This window comes from Phragmites australis, chromosome 18, assembly GCF_958298935.1.
Source record: "Phragmites australis chromosome 18, lpPhrAust1.1, whole genome shotgun sequence".
Lineage (NCBI taxonomy): Eukaryota > Viridiplantae > Streptophyta > Magnoliopsida > Poales > Poaceae > Phragmites > Phragmites australis.
The window spans coordinates 27,650,460-27,664,237 of record NC_084938.1 but is presented as its reverse complement, the minus strand read 5'-3'; the positions used below and the strand labels follow the sequence as shown (position 1 = coordinate 27,664,237).

At 43.3% G+C, this 13,778-nt stretch overlaps 2 protein-coding genes across 2 annotated transcripts; one reads left to right on the top strand and one right to left on the bottom strand.

Annotated features, from left to right (window-relative positions):
• Nucleotides 1-4,670: 4,670 nt before the first annotated feature.
• On the bottom strand, nt 4,671-7,651 carry LOC133898435 (protein LEAD-SENSITIVE 1-like). The gene is made up of 2 exons (XM_062339125.1): nt 7,059-7,651; nt 4,671-5,629 (listed from the first exon to the last, which is right to left on the bottom strand). Exons 1-2 carry the CDS (start codon nt 7,150-7,152, stop codon nt 4,902-4,904), a joined length of 822 nt encoding a protein of 273 aa, XP_062195109.1. The 5' UTR covers nt 7,153-7,651; the 3' UTR covers nt 4,671-4,901.
• Nucleotides 7,652-9,704: 2,053 nt separating this feature from the next.
• On the top strand, nt 9,705-13,071 carry LOC133898947 (RNA-binding protein 1-like). Its single transcript, XM_062339781.1, has 6 exons — nt 9,705-10,032; nt 10,834-10,955; nt 11,040-11,274; nt 11,715-11,776; nt 11,863-11,944; nt 12,616-13,071. The coding sequence occupies exons 1-6, from the start codon at nt 9,828-9,830 to the stop codon at nt 12,717-12,719; spliced, it is 810 nt and encodes a 269-aa protein (XP_062195765.1). The 5' UTR covers nt 9,705-9,827; the 3' UTR covers nt 12,720-13,071.
• Nucleotides 13,072-13,778: the final 707 nt, after the last annotated feature.

Below are 13,778 nucleotides of genomic sequence, written 5' to 3'. Positions count from 1 at the left end.
ACATTTTCGGGTTCGAATCGGTCTAAGATTAGTGGGTTTTAGATCAAACGTGGTTTTACTTCGCTTAACCCGAGTTTGCTATCCCTAACCCGCTCCTTTGCTGATGCAAATACCTCAACAGCAGCAAAGATAAATTTTGAAAAAATTTACAGTACTCTCGAAGAAACTTAAACCATCTATTTTTTTATCAGGTAGTCTAGATTAATTAGAATAATACCTATTATTTAGAGATAATATGAGTAATATATGAGAGAAATATATGTAGTATAAGGTATTTTTAGAAAAAAGAAAATAGCATGGTAGTTATATCATGCAAATTATTTCTATATTTTAAATCAATTGATTAAGTTTGTTTGGCCTAGCCACAGTCAACTTTAGCTTTAACAAAAGGGTTAGCTTGGACCAATCATTCAGCTCGATCCTCGCATAATAGTATTTCTGTGTGAACATAGAAATGATCTAGTCGCTTCCGTACATTATTAGTGCAAGTTAATCTGAGCGTGACAGTTAGGTGGTACTCCTAGAGACTGTCTCTGCACAGATATTTTGCTACTCCTGCTTTGGGAATGTCAGACTTAAATACTCTAAAATCTCTTTTATTACAATATACTATTATTAACATAATAATAGTATATTGTAGATTAGGTAGTTATTCATCCAGACCAAACTTTGTGACACGGACATGTTATCAGTGGATGGTGCCACCCAAGCTGAATTAATACTACTGTAGTTAAGTGTTACTGTTCCATCCCTAAACGTAAAGGTTTGGCGAAAACATGAGTGCCCTCATCGCAACTGCCCATCGTAGTTCAGCTAATTAGGTAACATTCGCCCAAACCATGCCAAGAATTTTGAGAGTTCGTGATTCATTCAGGGAGGCATGTGTATTTTATATAGCAAGCCATGCTGCAATTCGGAAGCAATACGAACTCCTATACAAGCAGTCAAAAGACATAAGATCATTTTCAATCATATTCTCTTTATTTCGTTACCTTTTCAATTCCTCTCACCATTTCTATTCCCTTTATTATCTCTTATCTCTAACGACTTTCATTTGAAAGGATTTATGAAAGGAAAAGAAAGAATCCTGTCATGAATTAAATGATCTTGAAAATCCCTTCGTAACGAAACCATAAAAGAAAACCGTTATAACGTTGAAGGAATAGAAATCCCTTCGTGAAAGTATTTTAGACTCTGACAAGAATCAGTTAGAGATGATCGAAAAGTAGGTGGATTAAGATTCTCTAACTTCTTAAGAGACTTCACACGTATTGGATGGATCATATCTTATGTTACAATTGGTGAACAATACAACCTTGCTAAATAAGTGATGAACAGTGCATTAGCTACCATGATCAAATCTATTTCACTGTAGTGCAAGGCACAATTTACTGTTCCTCTCTGCTTGACGGCACTGAAGCCCAAAGTGGGTTGGACGAGCCTCCTTGCTCTGAAAACCTATGCGTTGGATCGGAGCACTGAGAACAAAAACCCAGCATAATTCTGCGTGGTTGGTTAGGTTAGATTGGAAAGCCAACATTTTCAACCCGGGAGGCTGTTGATTCAAACGTAGTGTGAACTCTCAGCTCGGCTAGGATGAATGGATGATCAACCGGCATGAACATGTGCGGGATGGATGGGGCGGTCAAGCGAGACGAGGGCTGCTGGTATTGGTCGCAGCAGGGGCATGGCGCCGCGTAGCTGAGTAGTCAGACATGGCGGAGCAGAGCAACAGGCCGGCTGGGTTTGGACTCCATCGGAATATCTGATGCTTCTGGAAGTTGGAACGGGCGATTTCGTTTTCGTCTCGCCAAAAGCTTCCTTTGAACCTGCCGGTCGAGAGAGAAAGGGGAGGAGCGCTTTGCTGCTTTCTGCAGGAAAGAGAGTACCACCAACAGCAGCAGCAGAAGCCACAAGGCATTTCTCCTTCTCTTCACTGTAGGAGTATCCTCTGTTTGGTAAATCCATCCTTGAGTTGTTAAAAGTAAACATCCTTGGATCTGATCGTTCTTTGCCAATTGCTTTTGATTTCTTCTTTTGGTGAACCGTTTGGGGAAAATTGCTTGCATATCATTAATTTCTGGTCAGGGCTCGTAAAAATTAAAAAAGAAATTTTTAAATAGGGTTTCTTCTATGTTCAAAATGACAGTCTGACTAGATTCTAAAATGGTAGATAGTTAGGCGTTAGTCCTCTCAGTATGCAATATCCGATATTATATAATGTGGTTCGAAAGAGACAAGCCACAATAACGAATGTTATGCAATCTTTACGTTCGAAAGAGACAAACCACAATAACGAATGTTATGCAATTTTTACCCCTAAACTTCTTCTTTTGCGGACCAACTGTAGAGAATAAATTAGTTGTTTGGCAACATATGGTGTAAAAAATTGCTTCAATTCAATTATGTAATTAACAAGACATTTTAAGTGGAATTTGCATGCACATAGAATATTCTCAGTTCAATCCATGTACAAGCAAATGATATCACAACTTATAATTAGCAACACTAAAGGTCTGTGTAAACTCAAGATTCTGCTAAATATTAAGATTTTTTTGTGATACATAGGTAGAGACGTTCTTTTGACAAGAATAATTTGATCAAAAGAAATTAGGATGAAAACCAAAAGTATTATTTTTGCAACCAAAATGAAACCATTAATCACCTTTTTCTTTCAATATCTGCTTGCTATAACCTGTTGAAAAATAATCTCTATTGCTTTAGATATTAAAAAACCTAGCAGTATGGGTCACATTATGGGTAGTTAGCTAAGAAAAAACATGCTCCTAATATATCTTTAATATAGACAATTTTCAGAGACTTATTAGTTACAGTTTTGGAGTTTGCTGCAAAGGGAGTATCAAAGGGAAGACTTTCACCATGTTTTGAAGGTGATGGCTACGGATATATTCGTCAAGAATGGGTGACAGATTAATTATAAAATAAGCGAATAATCCTTATTACGAGTCTACGTAATAATAAACCAGAGTCTCGTTACATTAGAGAATGCAATTTTTTTCTTTTTTTCCTTTAATCGTTCAGGATGAGGTTTTGTAATGAATTTTTTGGAGCTGTATACATCACAGGATGCAAAATGCTGGAAATATTTACTTTATCTAAAAATATCACTAATAGTTAATTGTGTTACGAAGATTTACTATCTTTATCTTATATATCATTGGCACATATGACCTATATATCTATAAAAAATATGTGGTATTTTATTGGAACGTAACTAAATTAGTGTCAACTGGGCAACCAATTAGTGAGGCCTAACCGTGAGTTACACGACAGAGGCAGAGATGGAGACGGGTGCCCGAAAAGCTCGATCGATTCGGCACGTCAGCAGGATCCATCAAGGCCCAGCCCAAGCAGTCGTATATGGGCTGGTCCGGTTCTCTCAACTTGTGTCTGCATCCTGAAGTATGGCTCATGTATCTTTTCTGTTCTCTTTTCTCAAAAGCAAATAACAATGAACTGCTTTTTTCTGCATGGCCAGAACCATTCATGTTTCTTGGACTCCGGTCCCTGCAAGGAGGCATGTAAATCTACTAACAACGCAGAGGAAGCGCATTGCTACCTGTTTTGTCCATCTGACCATGATCGCATCGCAAACAACTCTGTCCTGGTAGGCCATCACGGTTGCTTCAGGCTCTAACTTTACAGGGTTTTCTCTGAACCTACTCATGTCATCTTCCATTATGGAAGCTGTTCCAGAAAAAATCTTGTAAGCGAATCTACAAAAAACAAGAGAGAAAAGCCACCACGTGACCACGTCCACATGCACCCGAGTGCAGCGTTACGCTGCTCAGGTGAGCCTGAACTCTCAAAACGTCAAGTATTTGTGATCCGAGAGAATAGTATCATCTACCAGCATACTGAATTAAGGCAAGGGTCAGATTTGATGTATACTCAGTATCTTCAGTGTACTACTACTGCCTGCAGAGAACATTTCTGGACTCTGTTCACCTAACCAGTAACTAGTCTGTAACAATGGTCCTGATCTAGTGCTTTTTTGGCTGGGCTCAACCCAAACCCGGATCTCAATCCACAACGTGGCCAGCTTTTCCAGTAAACGATAGCAGAGAAACTCACCATGATCCGTGGATACATGGTGTCAATGATTGAAGGCAGAACAAGAACGCAAAGGGAAAAAGGCTAGAGAACGGGGCACCCGGGTAATTTCAGAAGAAACAACAACGAACACCTTTACCACACATGTTCTTCCCTCTCCATCATCCAGAATCCAGATCTCCTTCCACATGGGTAAAGAAAGGCGCTGGCTGAAGTTTCGTCTGCGACTTCACTGTGATTCTGATCTGTCCAAGTTGTTATTTTATGATCGTGTGGTTTCGTTTCGATCGAGGACGGATGATCTACCACAGAGTTCTGACAAGGCATCTTGACAAGACCAGCATGTTGTTCGGATGAGACGAAAATTCAGAAATGGGCCAATCGGGACCATTTTTATTGTGGACAAGTGCTAGATTGGAATAGCACGTGAGGCACAGCTCAGCTTGGTGAGAAGAAGGAATTTCTTGTTGCCATTCCGGAGAAGTGTAGCTGCTGATAAGCTGTAGTCTGTAGAGACTGGAAGTGAACATGACAAACCATTTACTGAACACTTGAGCTATATCAGAAGCTCTCGTGTCAGAAACAGAGAACCAAGGTTAAAGAACAAATCTAATTGACAAGTACAAGTATAATCGTCCAACTATCCAATCTCCTTGCCACATCCGATTCGTGAAAACATAGATCACACAAAGTGAATGCTTAACCAAATCAAAGCAGATTTCACGACGCTTCGATATCTATATCGGACTTATTGCTATCAAGCTATCCACAGAGCAAACACAGCAGCGGAGCAGCTCCTACTTCCTCAGGCAATCGCGTGATCACTGTCACCGTTCACGTTTCCTCTTCAGAGGAAGCAAACGCTTGGCCTTCTCAGAATGTTTCTTCCCCGATTCTTGAACCTTGGCGCGACGAAAACCGAGATGCGCCGACAAGTTCTCCACTTCCACCTTCACCACGTCCTTCCTCACCCCAATGTCGGTGATGTACCTGCCGGCGCAGTACATCCCGGCCGTGGCAGCGGCCATGCCGAGCGGGCCAGCGGCTAGCAGCTTGAACGGCGTGGAGAACAGCACCGCTAACGGCACGCCGATGGCGGAGGCCGCCTGCCCGCTCCTCCCGATACCGCCCGGCTCGTCGTCGCCGGCGGGCAAGAGGCCGGTCTTGCAGTAGAGCGCGAAGTCCTCGCAGTTGTTCTCGAACACGTCGTAGTCCCCGAACCCGTTCTGGAGCAGGCGCATCGCGCGGTGCACCGCGGCGTCCGGCGCGTCCGCCCGCGCGGTCGTGCAGGTGCCCCCGCGGAGCTTGGCGAGGAACACCGCCGGTGGGACGCCGTACTCGAAGAGGTGGAGGGCGCCGCCGCGGAGGAAGCAGTCCAGGCAGGTGAGGATGACGCAGCTGTCGGGAAGCTGGAAGCCGCAGTCCGGGAAGGTCGGGCACTCGTCGGAGCCCTGCGACAGGAGGCTGGACACGGCGATGGCCGAGTCCAAGCCGCCGGTTCCCGCCTCTTTCTTCCGTGTGAAATGCACCACCTTGCTCCCGCCAACGTAAATTCCTGGATGATCCATGCAAAGTGTGCATTAAGATTTTGTTTGGCACGGCTTTAGCTTTCAACTACATGATTTTGAGTTTATATGCGAAGAACTAAGATAAAATAATTTAATTCTCTATTTTCAGAAATAGAAATAAAATAACTCATCCAAACATTCTTGATGTATGCATAATTTCAGATTCACGAATTTCTAAAGCTAGAATACCGACTTCAAAAATTTAAGGATCTGGCGTTCTACCAAACATGTGCTAACAAGCTTGCACCAGTGAATTCTCCATGGGCCATGGCCATCGTCATGGTTTAATCAGGCGACAACGCTGAACATACAGGGTACTGAATCACGACTATACACGGAGGCAGCCATGTGGAGAAGTACCCCTATGTCCTTCCCTACATATGCCAATCATCGAACTTGTAGGAAGGACGTTCATAATGGGCAGGAAAGAACACAGTGCCTGCCAATCTAAGACCAAAATGTCGGTGCTGTGCCGTCCCTGTGGCAGCACACAGCGACACGATGCAGAAGAGTTCTTTACGCTTCCAATTGCAGATCAAAGGTCGGTGACGAGATGCAAAGTAAAAGAGACATGGTAACTCTCAGCCGGAGGACACATGCATGTAGGACATTGTAGGCATGCAACAAAGTGAAAATAGGCAGCTTTGATCATTGGCGACAAAGTTCTAAGAACTCGACTAGGATTCTTTGGCAAAAATGGGTTGCTTACAACTGAAATCGTCGCTGGAACACCTCGCTAGTGACTAGCAGTTCGTTAGCTATGAGCTATTAGTAGTTGAAAACCATCCTGGAAAAGAGAAGGAAAAAAGAAGAGTTATGAGCTGGAGTCCAGCAGTGCTTTTGTACAGATGCTGCATTGGCACAGCATGCCGTCAAGACTATTTGGATGGAAGCAAATTCTATATTACATTCTTCAGAATTTTTTTTTGTAAAATCTCATCATACCATCTATCTTATGATTCGGACACGTGTGATAAAAAAAGATAATTTTTTATAAAACCAGATACTATAGAATTTATTTTCTATTTGGATCGACAGATTCTAGCTGTGCGTGGCCTAACGTAGCTCCCGTCCAATACCCAGCAGAGGCAGTACAAGTAAGATCCATTCAACAGTTCAGCAGTCAGCAGTTTCAGACTTCAAGCAAGAAGCTAATGCTTCAGAGCAGGAAATTTTCAGTATACTTCAGAGCACTCGCTGTGCTCCTGTCATTCACAGCAATTGAGTGCAGCATTTTGCTCCAAGAACTGCAGAAGCATCACGCAGCACGACGAGGAGCACAACCAAAACGAGCTAGCGCGGTTCACTTGCTTCCCGCGGACTCGGAAGGCGAAATGGAGACGAAGTAACCGGATGGCACCGGCGCTAGCTAACCGCTAACCAGCCGGCAATGGAGGAGGAGGAGGAGGAACGTACCGTGGTGGGAGTAGGCGTAGCCGGCGCGCCATGTGTAGATGTGGTCGCCGGGTTTGATCTCCGACCGCTCCACCCGGTGAGACAGCAGCCCCATCGATGAATCCCCTCCGGCCTTCCCGGCGCGCCGAATTCTGCAGCTCCCTCCTCCTTCTACAGGTCCAGCCGTCGCCGGGGGCGAGACATGACATGCATGCAGGACGGAGGTAGCTAGCGTTGTGCTGTCATAAGGAAGCGGAGGAGTCGTCGGCCGTGGTGCTAGCGTGAAGGTGAGGCGACGATGTCGCGGTCTGGTGTGGTGAATGGTAAGGTGAGGACTGAGGGAACGAAAGGCGCCGGTCTCTGCTCCGACCGGATCTTCTAACGTTGTCGCTGGCTTATGAAACTAAATTTACATGGTAACTTTGATGTCAGCCCGCTCTTTGATCTCGGTGGTTGGGCTCGACTCTACTCGGCGAGGTGAAGTGGAAGTTTTGGGATTAGTTATCTTCAGGACCGAGGTCTCGACATGTGCGTGGATGTGCCTGCTGCGTGATCTGCAACGCAGTGCCCGGGATTCGCGTCTGATATCGAAAGGTGATGTATGTACCCTGCTTTTTTTACATAATGCTCGGGATTCGTGTGTGATGCTGAAAGGTGATGTATACTCGCCTTTTTTAACTCCACCGAAGAATGCGCTACAACGCTAGTAGTACTGTGGTGAATATTGTTGATTCATATTCGTGCTAAACTCATGTTTTTCAAACTAGAGGTAGGGGTACTGTCGTTTCATATAAGAAGTATCTTGTATTAAGGGAAAGAGGTTAAAATTCTACAAACATACGGTTAATTAGGGGAAGTTGAACTAAAACCGTAAAAACTATGAGAAAACACTCTAGCTAAACTAGTTTCGATACACAGAAAAATAGCCTAAATTGCAGAACTGACCAACTATATAACTAAACTAGATACGAAAGAGGAGTTGGAGAGGAAAGTAGAGGGATGAGGAGGGAGGCGTTGCTTGGCACTGCCACCACCGTCGGCTGGCGATGGCAGCTATGGTCATGTCGATCTGGTTAGTGGGGCACGGAGGTGGGAAGTATCGTTACCCCTTCATAGACGACGTGAGGACTATCACTGGGTTGTTTCTAGTCTCCCATGCTAAACTCATTTAACATCATTTTCTTCAAAGGGAAATCTCCTCCGCGGCTGCATTTAGAAATGTTTCACGCATGCATGAGTGCATTTCTAGTGCGACATCTGCATTGTAATCTGTTCATTCGGGTACAACATTTTTGCTGTAATCTAATTAGAATTGCATTTAAACTTTGAAGAGAAGAGCTGAATTTTAGTATAGGCATGCATTTTTCTTACAACATTCCTTATGCCCGTTGGATCCGGGGCAAACATTTGTTTGCGTTTACTTAAAGTAAGGAATCTCTTTCCCATGTTCAGTTGCATTTAGCAATCAGCAATCCACGATGCTAACTTGGAAAATCAGGCGAAACGAAGCCGTCATGCTTAAAAAAAGCGAAGCATACATGTGCGGAGCACGGATCAGCCACCTACTCTGATCTCACACCTAACATATGCAACCGTGCCAGAAAGAAAAAAAAGGTTCCCTCGCCGTTCCAAGCACAACAGTTCCACGTGGATGTCGGTGCCAGTGTTACACATACTGGGCCGCACAGTTCGTGCCCCTGGTTGGGCTCAAATCATTTCTGAAATGGCCCATTCGACCTGACTGGCCGTGAAAAAAACGATTTTTTTTGTTTTCCTTGTTATACAAGTAATTGTTTGAGTTAAAATTTTAAGCTAGATTATAATATCATCTACACCGTAAAATCATTCTCTGAAATGGCCCAATTCGACGCGACTGGCCATCAAAAAGCTAACCCTCATGAGCTATAGCTAAGCGCTTAATAGGCCCAAGTAATCCGCTTGGCCAACACAGAAGGACACTCCACCGCGGGGGCAGGTAGTCCTCCTTCAGACGTATCCAGGAGCCTTAAACCATTCCTTCAATTTTTTGAGCATTGAAAGAGAAAGAAAAGAGGAATATGAGAAAAATGAAAGAGAAGAAAGAGCTCTGTTTAGTGCCTCAGCCATCGTATGGACCCTTTTCAGAATGAAGAGTAATATGTCATACGAAAGACCCTTCACTATAATTATACGTGTCCCTTCTCTATTTCCTTTTTAATCTAATTATTATATTATAAAATAAAATAATATCTCATAAGAATTTTTTCAGATAGGTTAGATCCTGTTTGTTTCAGCTGTAGATTGTAAAAAGCAGCTTATACATTGTGGATTGTAAAATCTGGATTGTAAAAAGCTGGATTGTGGATTGTTACAATCTGGTGGAAAGCAGATTGCTGGATTGTTACAATCTGTGTGTTGGATTGTAACAATCCAGTTTTTCCAACCAGCTGTTTGTTTCAGTTTTTGGATTATGATCAGAATTCAACTTTTACAATTCAGCTGTTTGTTTCAGCTTTTAAATTTTGATCACAATCCAGCTTTTATAATCTGAAACAAACATGGCCTAAGCGAGTTGGGACTATATGAGAACCGTCGGATCGAATTTGTACGGTCCAGATGAAGTGGTCCGTACCTGGAGGCCCAAGTAGCGGGGATGGCCCCCGCGGCACCTCTTTCTCCCTCTCTCTATCCCCGTCTCTTTCCCCTCTCCGCGACTCGCCCCCGAAATCCGAACGCGAACTCTCTTCCCGTGCTCCGAAACCCTAGCCGCACGCCGCCCTCACCTCGCCCGCCGCGGGACGAGCGGACGCCATGGCGGCCGAGAACTACTGGAGGTATGCCGACGCGCGGCAGCAGCAGCAGGCCATGGTGGCGGCCGCGGCGGGGATGGCCCCCGCGGCGTCGGTCGCCGCGGCCCAGTCGGTCGCGGGGGCGGCGGCCATGCCCCAGCAGGCTGCCGCCATGGCGCAGCAGGCCGCCGCACCGCCGCTCAAGCGCGCGCGCCCCGATTTCGGAGGTTCCCCCCTCGTTCTCTCATCTACGACCTCTAGATCTAGTCTTCTGTTGTTGCTGTTGACCTGTTGTTTATTTGGTGGCTGTTTTGCTCTTTGATCTCGCTGTCGTCTGTGCTTGCATGTCAGTCTATATGACAATTTGGGGAAAGATTCTAGGTTCATGTTCTTTTGCTATCTGTGCCGTTCTAGTTCTAGTGTTTAGATCTGAAGAAGTCTTATGAGTAGTTTTGTTTGCATCTGGGCAACCTACCCTAGTTCTTTTTGGTGAACTAAAATCTGGAACTCTTACTAACATTGTTGCACGAGATACAAATTTTAATCCTTGGAAGGTTAATTTTCCAAGTGAAAAGCCTGTTAGAATCGTTGATTGAGGCCTAGAAGGAGTAGCAGAGGGGGATGTGCTCGCAGATGTAAAAGTCTGAGGGGATATTCGAGGAAAATATGTACTGGTACTGCCTAAAATATGCCGATTTGACTAAAGACAATACAAACGTTGATCTTGCTTTATGCATCTATAGAAGAATCGGGTCACAGAGTAGCTCTTCCAAAAAGCTCCTCGAGCTTGGTTAGGGGCTTCATGGTTGTCGATTCAATTTCAATTTGCTGTGCCGTTCTAGTTTCCCCATTGCAAGATGCTTTTGAATGTTTGTTTTGTATTCCCTGTCATTGTACTTTTATACATTTGTTATGACTGGTTTATATGATGAAATATTAAGAACTTGCTGCTGATTTTTTAATTGATTTTATGAGATGGTAAGTGAGACTTACATGCAATCTTTTGATCTTTTTTTTTGTTTCCGCAGATGTGTCTACAGGACAAGATATGACAGGATATTATCCACGTGAGACTGATAGGGCAGGTTACCATTCGCTGAGAGAGAATGAAGCAATTGGAGCATCTTATGACCGCTACTTACGCAATGGGGTACAAACAAAGCTTCCCTAATGCAATGCTAGCATTTTTTTCTTAAGTTGGTAACTAACTTCAATCTTTGTGATGACCTTATAGATGTCCTCTGTTGGGGCCAATGACGTTAGTAGGGCAGTTGTTGGCGGGATGGCTGGAGCAATGGGTGGCGGGATGGCAGGCTATCCTGTTGATGATCGTCGGATGATGGGTGTCGGTATGGACGGCAGAGGGATGGGCTATGGTGCCAGACCTGAGCCTCCCCTCCCACCAGATGCATCAAACACTTTGTACATTGAGGGCTTACCTGCAAACTGCACACGAAGGGAGGTTTCACGTATCCTTAAATAAAATCTTTGCACCAATTAATACTGATTTTTTCTTAACGCTCCTGTCAAGATTTGGACGTTCCAGTACCTGGCAGGCACTCTTTGTCTTATTTAGTATCTCAGTTTACTATGCTGAATAGCTTTACATGTATAGAAAGAGGGACGCTGGATAGGTCTGCCAGCTGCCTTTTCTGTTTGTGCGTGTGTGGTGTGCCTTTTCATTTATCAATTCTATCTGTATCTCATGCATCTATCTTGCTCAAACAATCTGCACTCTTTGATTTGTTTCAACTTTCATCTTCTCAGAGAAATCAGCATGCCTTGAAAATACCAAAATGTGTTACAGTTCATTATTTTCAAGCAGAGGCTTAATGCTGTTTTTCTTTTTGGTTCTCGCACCCTTCACTCCCTTGAGGTGCTTGTGTGCCTTAACCCTTTACCTCTCCAGATATATTTCGCCCATTTGTAGGTTTTCGTGAAGTGCGGCTTGTCAACAAGGAGTCCAGACATGTATGTTAATTTATGCTTTGAACTAATAAAATTCATCTGTTTTGATGACAGTTTATTACATATATTATCTTTTAACCTCTCTGCAGCCTGGTGGAGACCCACATGTTTTGTGTTTCGTTGATTTCGACAACCCTGCTCAAGCTACTATTGCTCTTGAAGCCTTGCAAGGTGAACATGCTTATATTTGTGGATATGTATTATTTAGCTGTTGGGATATTCTATCTAGTAACCTTGGTGACGAACAGTTTTTCATATGTATTTTTGTTGACTTATATTATACATGCCTGCATTCCTCTCTAGTTTGTTGTGAAGCTTTTTGGGAAATAGGTAATTATACTCACGTTTTCTTCTTTATCTGTTATACTTTATGTTAGGTGTCTGTTCTTGTTTGAAATTAGGTCAAGCATTAGCAATATAACCAGCGGATAGTTAGCTAGCATTAACAGCGGCAAAACCCATCTGTTCTTTACTGCAGCCCACATAACCTCTCAACATTTCCTAGCATACTAATATGCTTGTAAATGCATTTCCAAGAAATACTATGTAGTTGAAGAACTCACGACCAGCACTACCGCTGCCCATTAATCAATCATAGGATGTTCTACAATTTGAACTCCCTTTGCTGTGGTATCCCTGCCAATCTAATCATACAGTTTAAACTTTTACCATATCTAGCTTCCCTCTATGTTGGATCTAATACTTGCACTTGCATCCTGATCTGCATGGGGGGTTAAACCTTTGACTGAAGGGCAAAAACTTAACTCTTCCTATTCTTAAGGTTCGATCTCTTGTTCACGCGACGACCTGAGCAATATAAACCATCACGATTCATTTTGCAGGTTATAAGTTTGACGAACACGATCGCGAGTCAGCCCATTTGCGGCTGCAATTCTCACGCTTTCCTGGTCCGAGGTCAGCTGGTGGGCCTCGTGGTAGGCGTTAAGACGTGCGGGCCTCGTGGTTGCCGAACCTATCGTTTATACGAGCGATCAAACAGCCGTGGCGTAATGCTTCTATATTGCGCTGAAATCTCCGTCGGCGGCTTTCTTGTAGGGTTCGTCAACTCATTTTGCGAACGTGCGAAAAGGGCAATGCAATAAGCAGTATTCAGTCTCCGTCCATTAGATTGCCGTACCGTATGTTAGAATTGAACCTTAAAGTTATTCGACATACTGTATCTGCTCCCTTAGTTATTATGGTCTACTGTACTTTATTTCTGTTCTGTGTGTCTGAGATGATGACTTTGTTATACTATGAATTGTTTTGTCTTCTCAAAAAACAGATGTTTGTTGTTAGCTGTGTTTAGTAATATTGTACCTTTGCTGGTCCTTGCGCTTGCGCATGTTTTAGTTTAATCTAGAATTATTTATCTGTCTGTTTTGCCTTTGCATATAAATGTGGTCGCGTAGGAAGTGTCGAGTACCCCCCTCATATTAGGAACCAGTGGTTACTACAATTTTGATGACCATCATATTAAATGAGTAGTATACTAATCTCTGAGCATAAGTTGTGATAGCGAACTTTTGATTTTATATTGGTGTCCCGTGTCCATAAATGTTAGGACATCAAACGAGATAAGAATATCAAACGAGATAAGAATACAGCGGACGCTTCAGGGCTGGAAGGATTGGGTTTGATTCTACTTTACTCCTGTTGGTGTGAATTAGATGTATATTGTTGCTGCCTATCTTGTAATTTGTTACACACCTTTTGTCTGAAATGTTCATCTGAAAGTCTTGTCTGTGCGAAGAGATTGAATTGGTGTTGTAGTCATGCTTAGTACCAGTAGAGCTATCTTCCATTTTGATGGTTTGTTCAGTGTACTTGTGTGTCTACTGAATTAAGTTCATTATAGTTTTTACTGATAGAGATTAATTGACAGTAAATAGTAACATGGTGCTGTTGGAGCTTATTTAGCAAAAATCGCATCACATGCCCCAAGATATGTAACTGGATAAAATCTTAAACTTTCGGTAGTTAGTTAAATATTAACACATTGAAA

What these genes read in the sequence shown, in the direction of transcription:
- LOC133898435 (XM_062339125.1), bottom strand. Translation starts at nt 7,152, where the DNA reads ATGGGGCTGCTGTCTCACCGGGTGGAGCGGTCGGAGATCAAACCCGGC. An exon ending in CTACGCCTACTCCCACCACG is followed by an intron (nt 5,630 to 7,058) that starts GTACGTTCCTCC and finishes TGGATCATCCAG; the next exon opens with GAATTTACGTTGGCGGGAGC.
- LOC133898947 (XM_062339781.1), top strand. Translation starts at nt 9,828, where the DNA reads ATGGCGGCCGAGAACTACTGGAGGTATGCCGACGCGCGGCAGCAGCAG. An exon ending in CGCGCGCCCCGATTTCGGAG is followed by an intron (nt 10,033 to 10,833) that starts GTTCCCCCCTCG and finishes TTGTTTCCGCAG; the next exon opens with ATGTGTCTACAGGACAAGAT. An exon ending in ACCGCTACTTACGCAATGGG is followed by an intron (nt 10,956 to 11,039) that starts GTACAAACAAAG and finishes ATGACCTTATAG; the next exon opens with ATGTCCTCTGTTGGGGCCAA.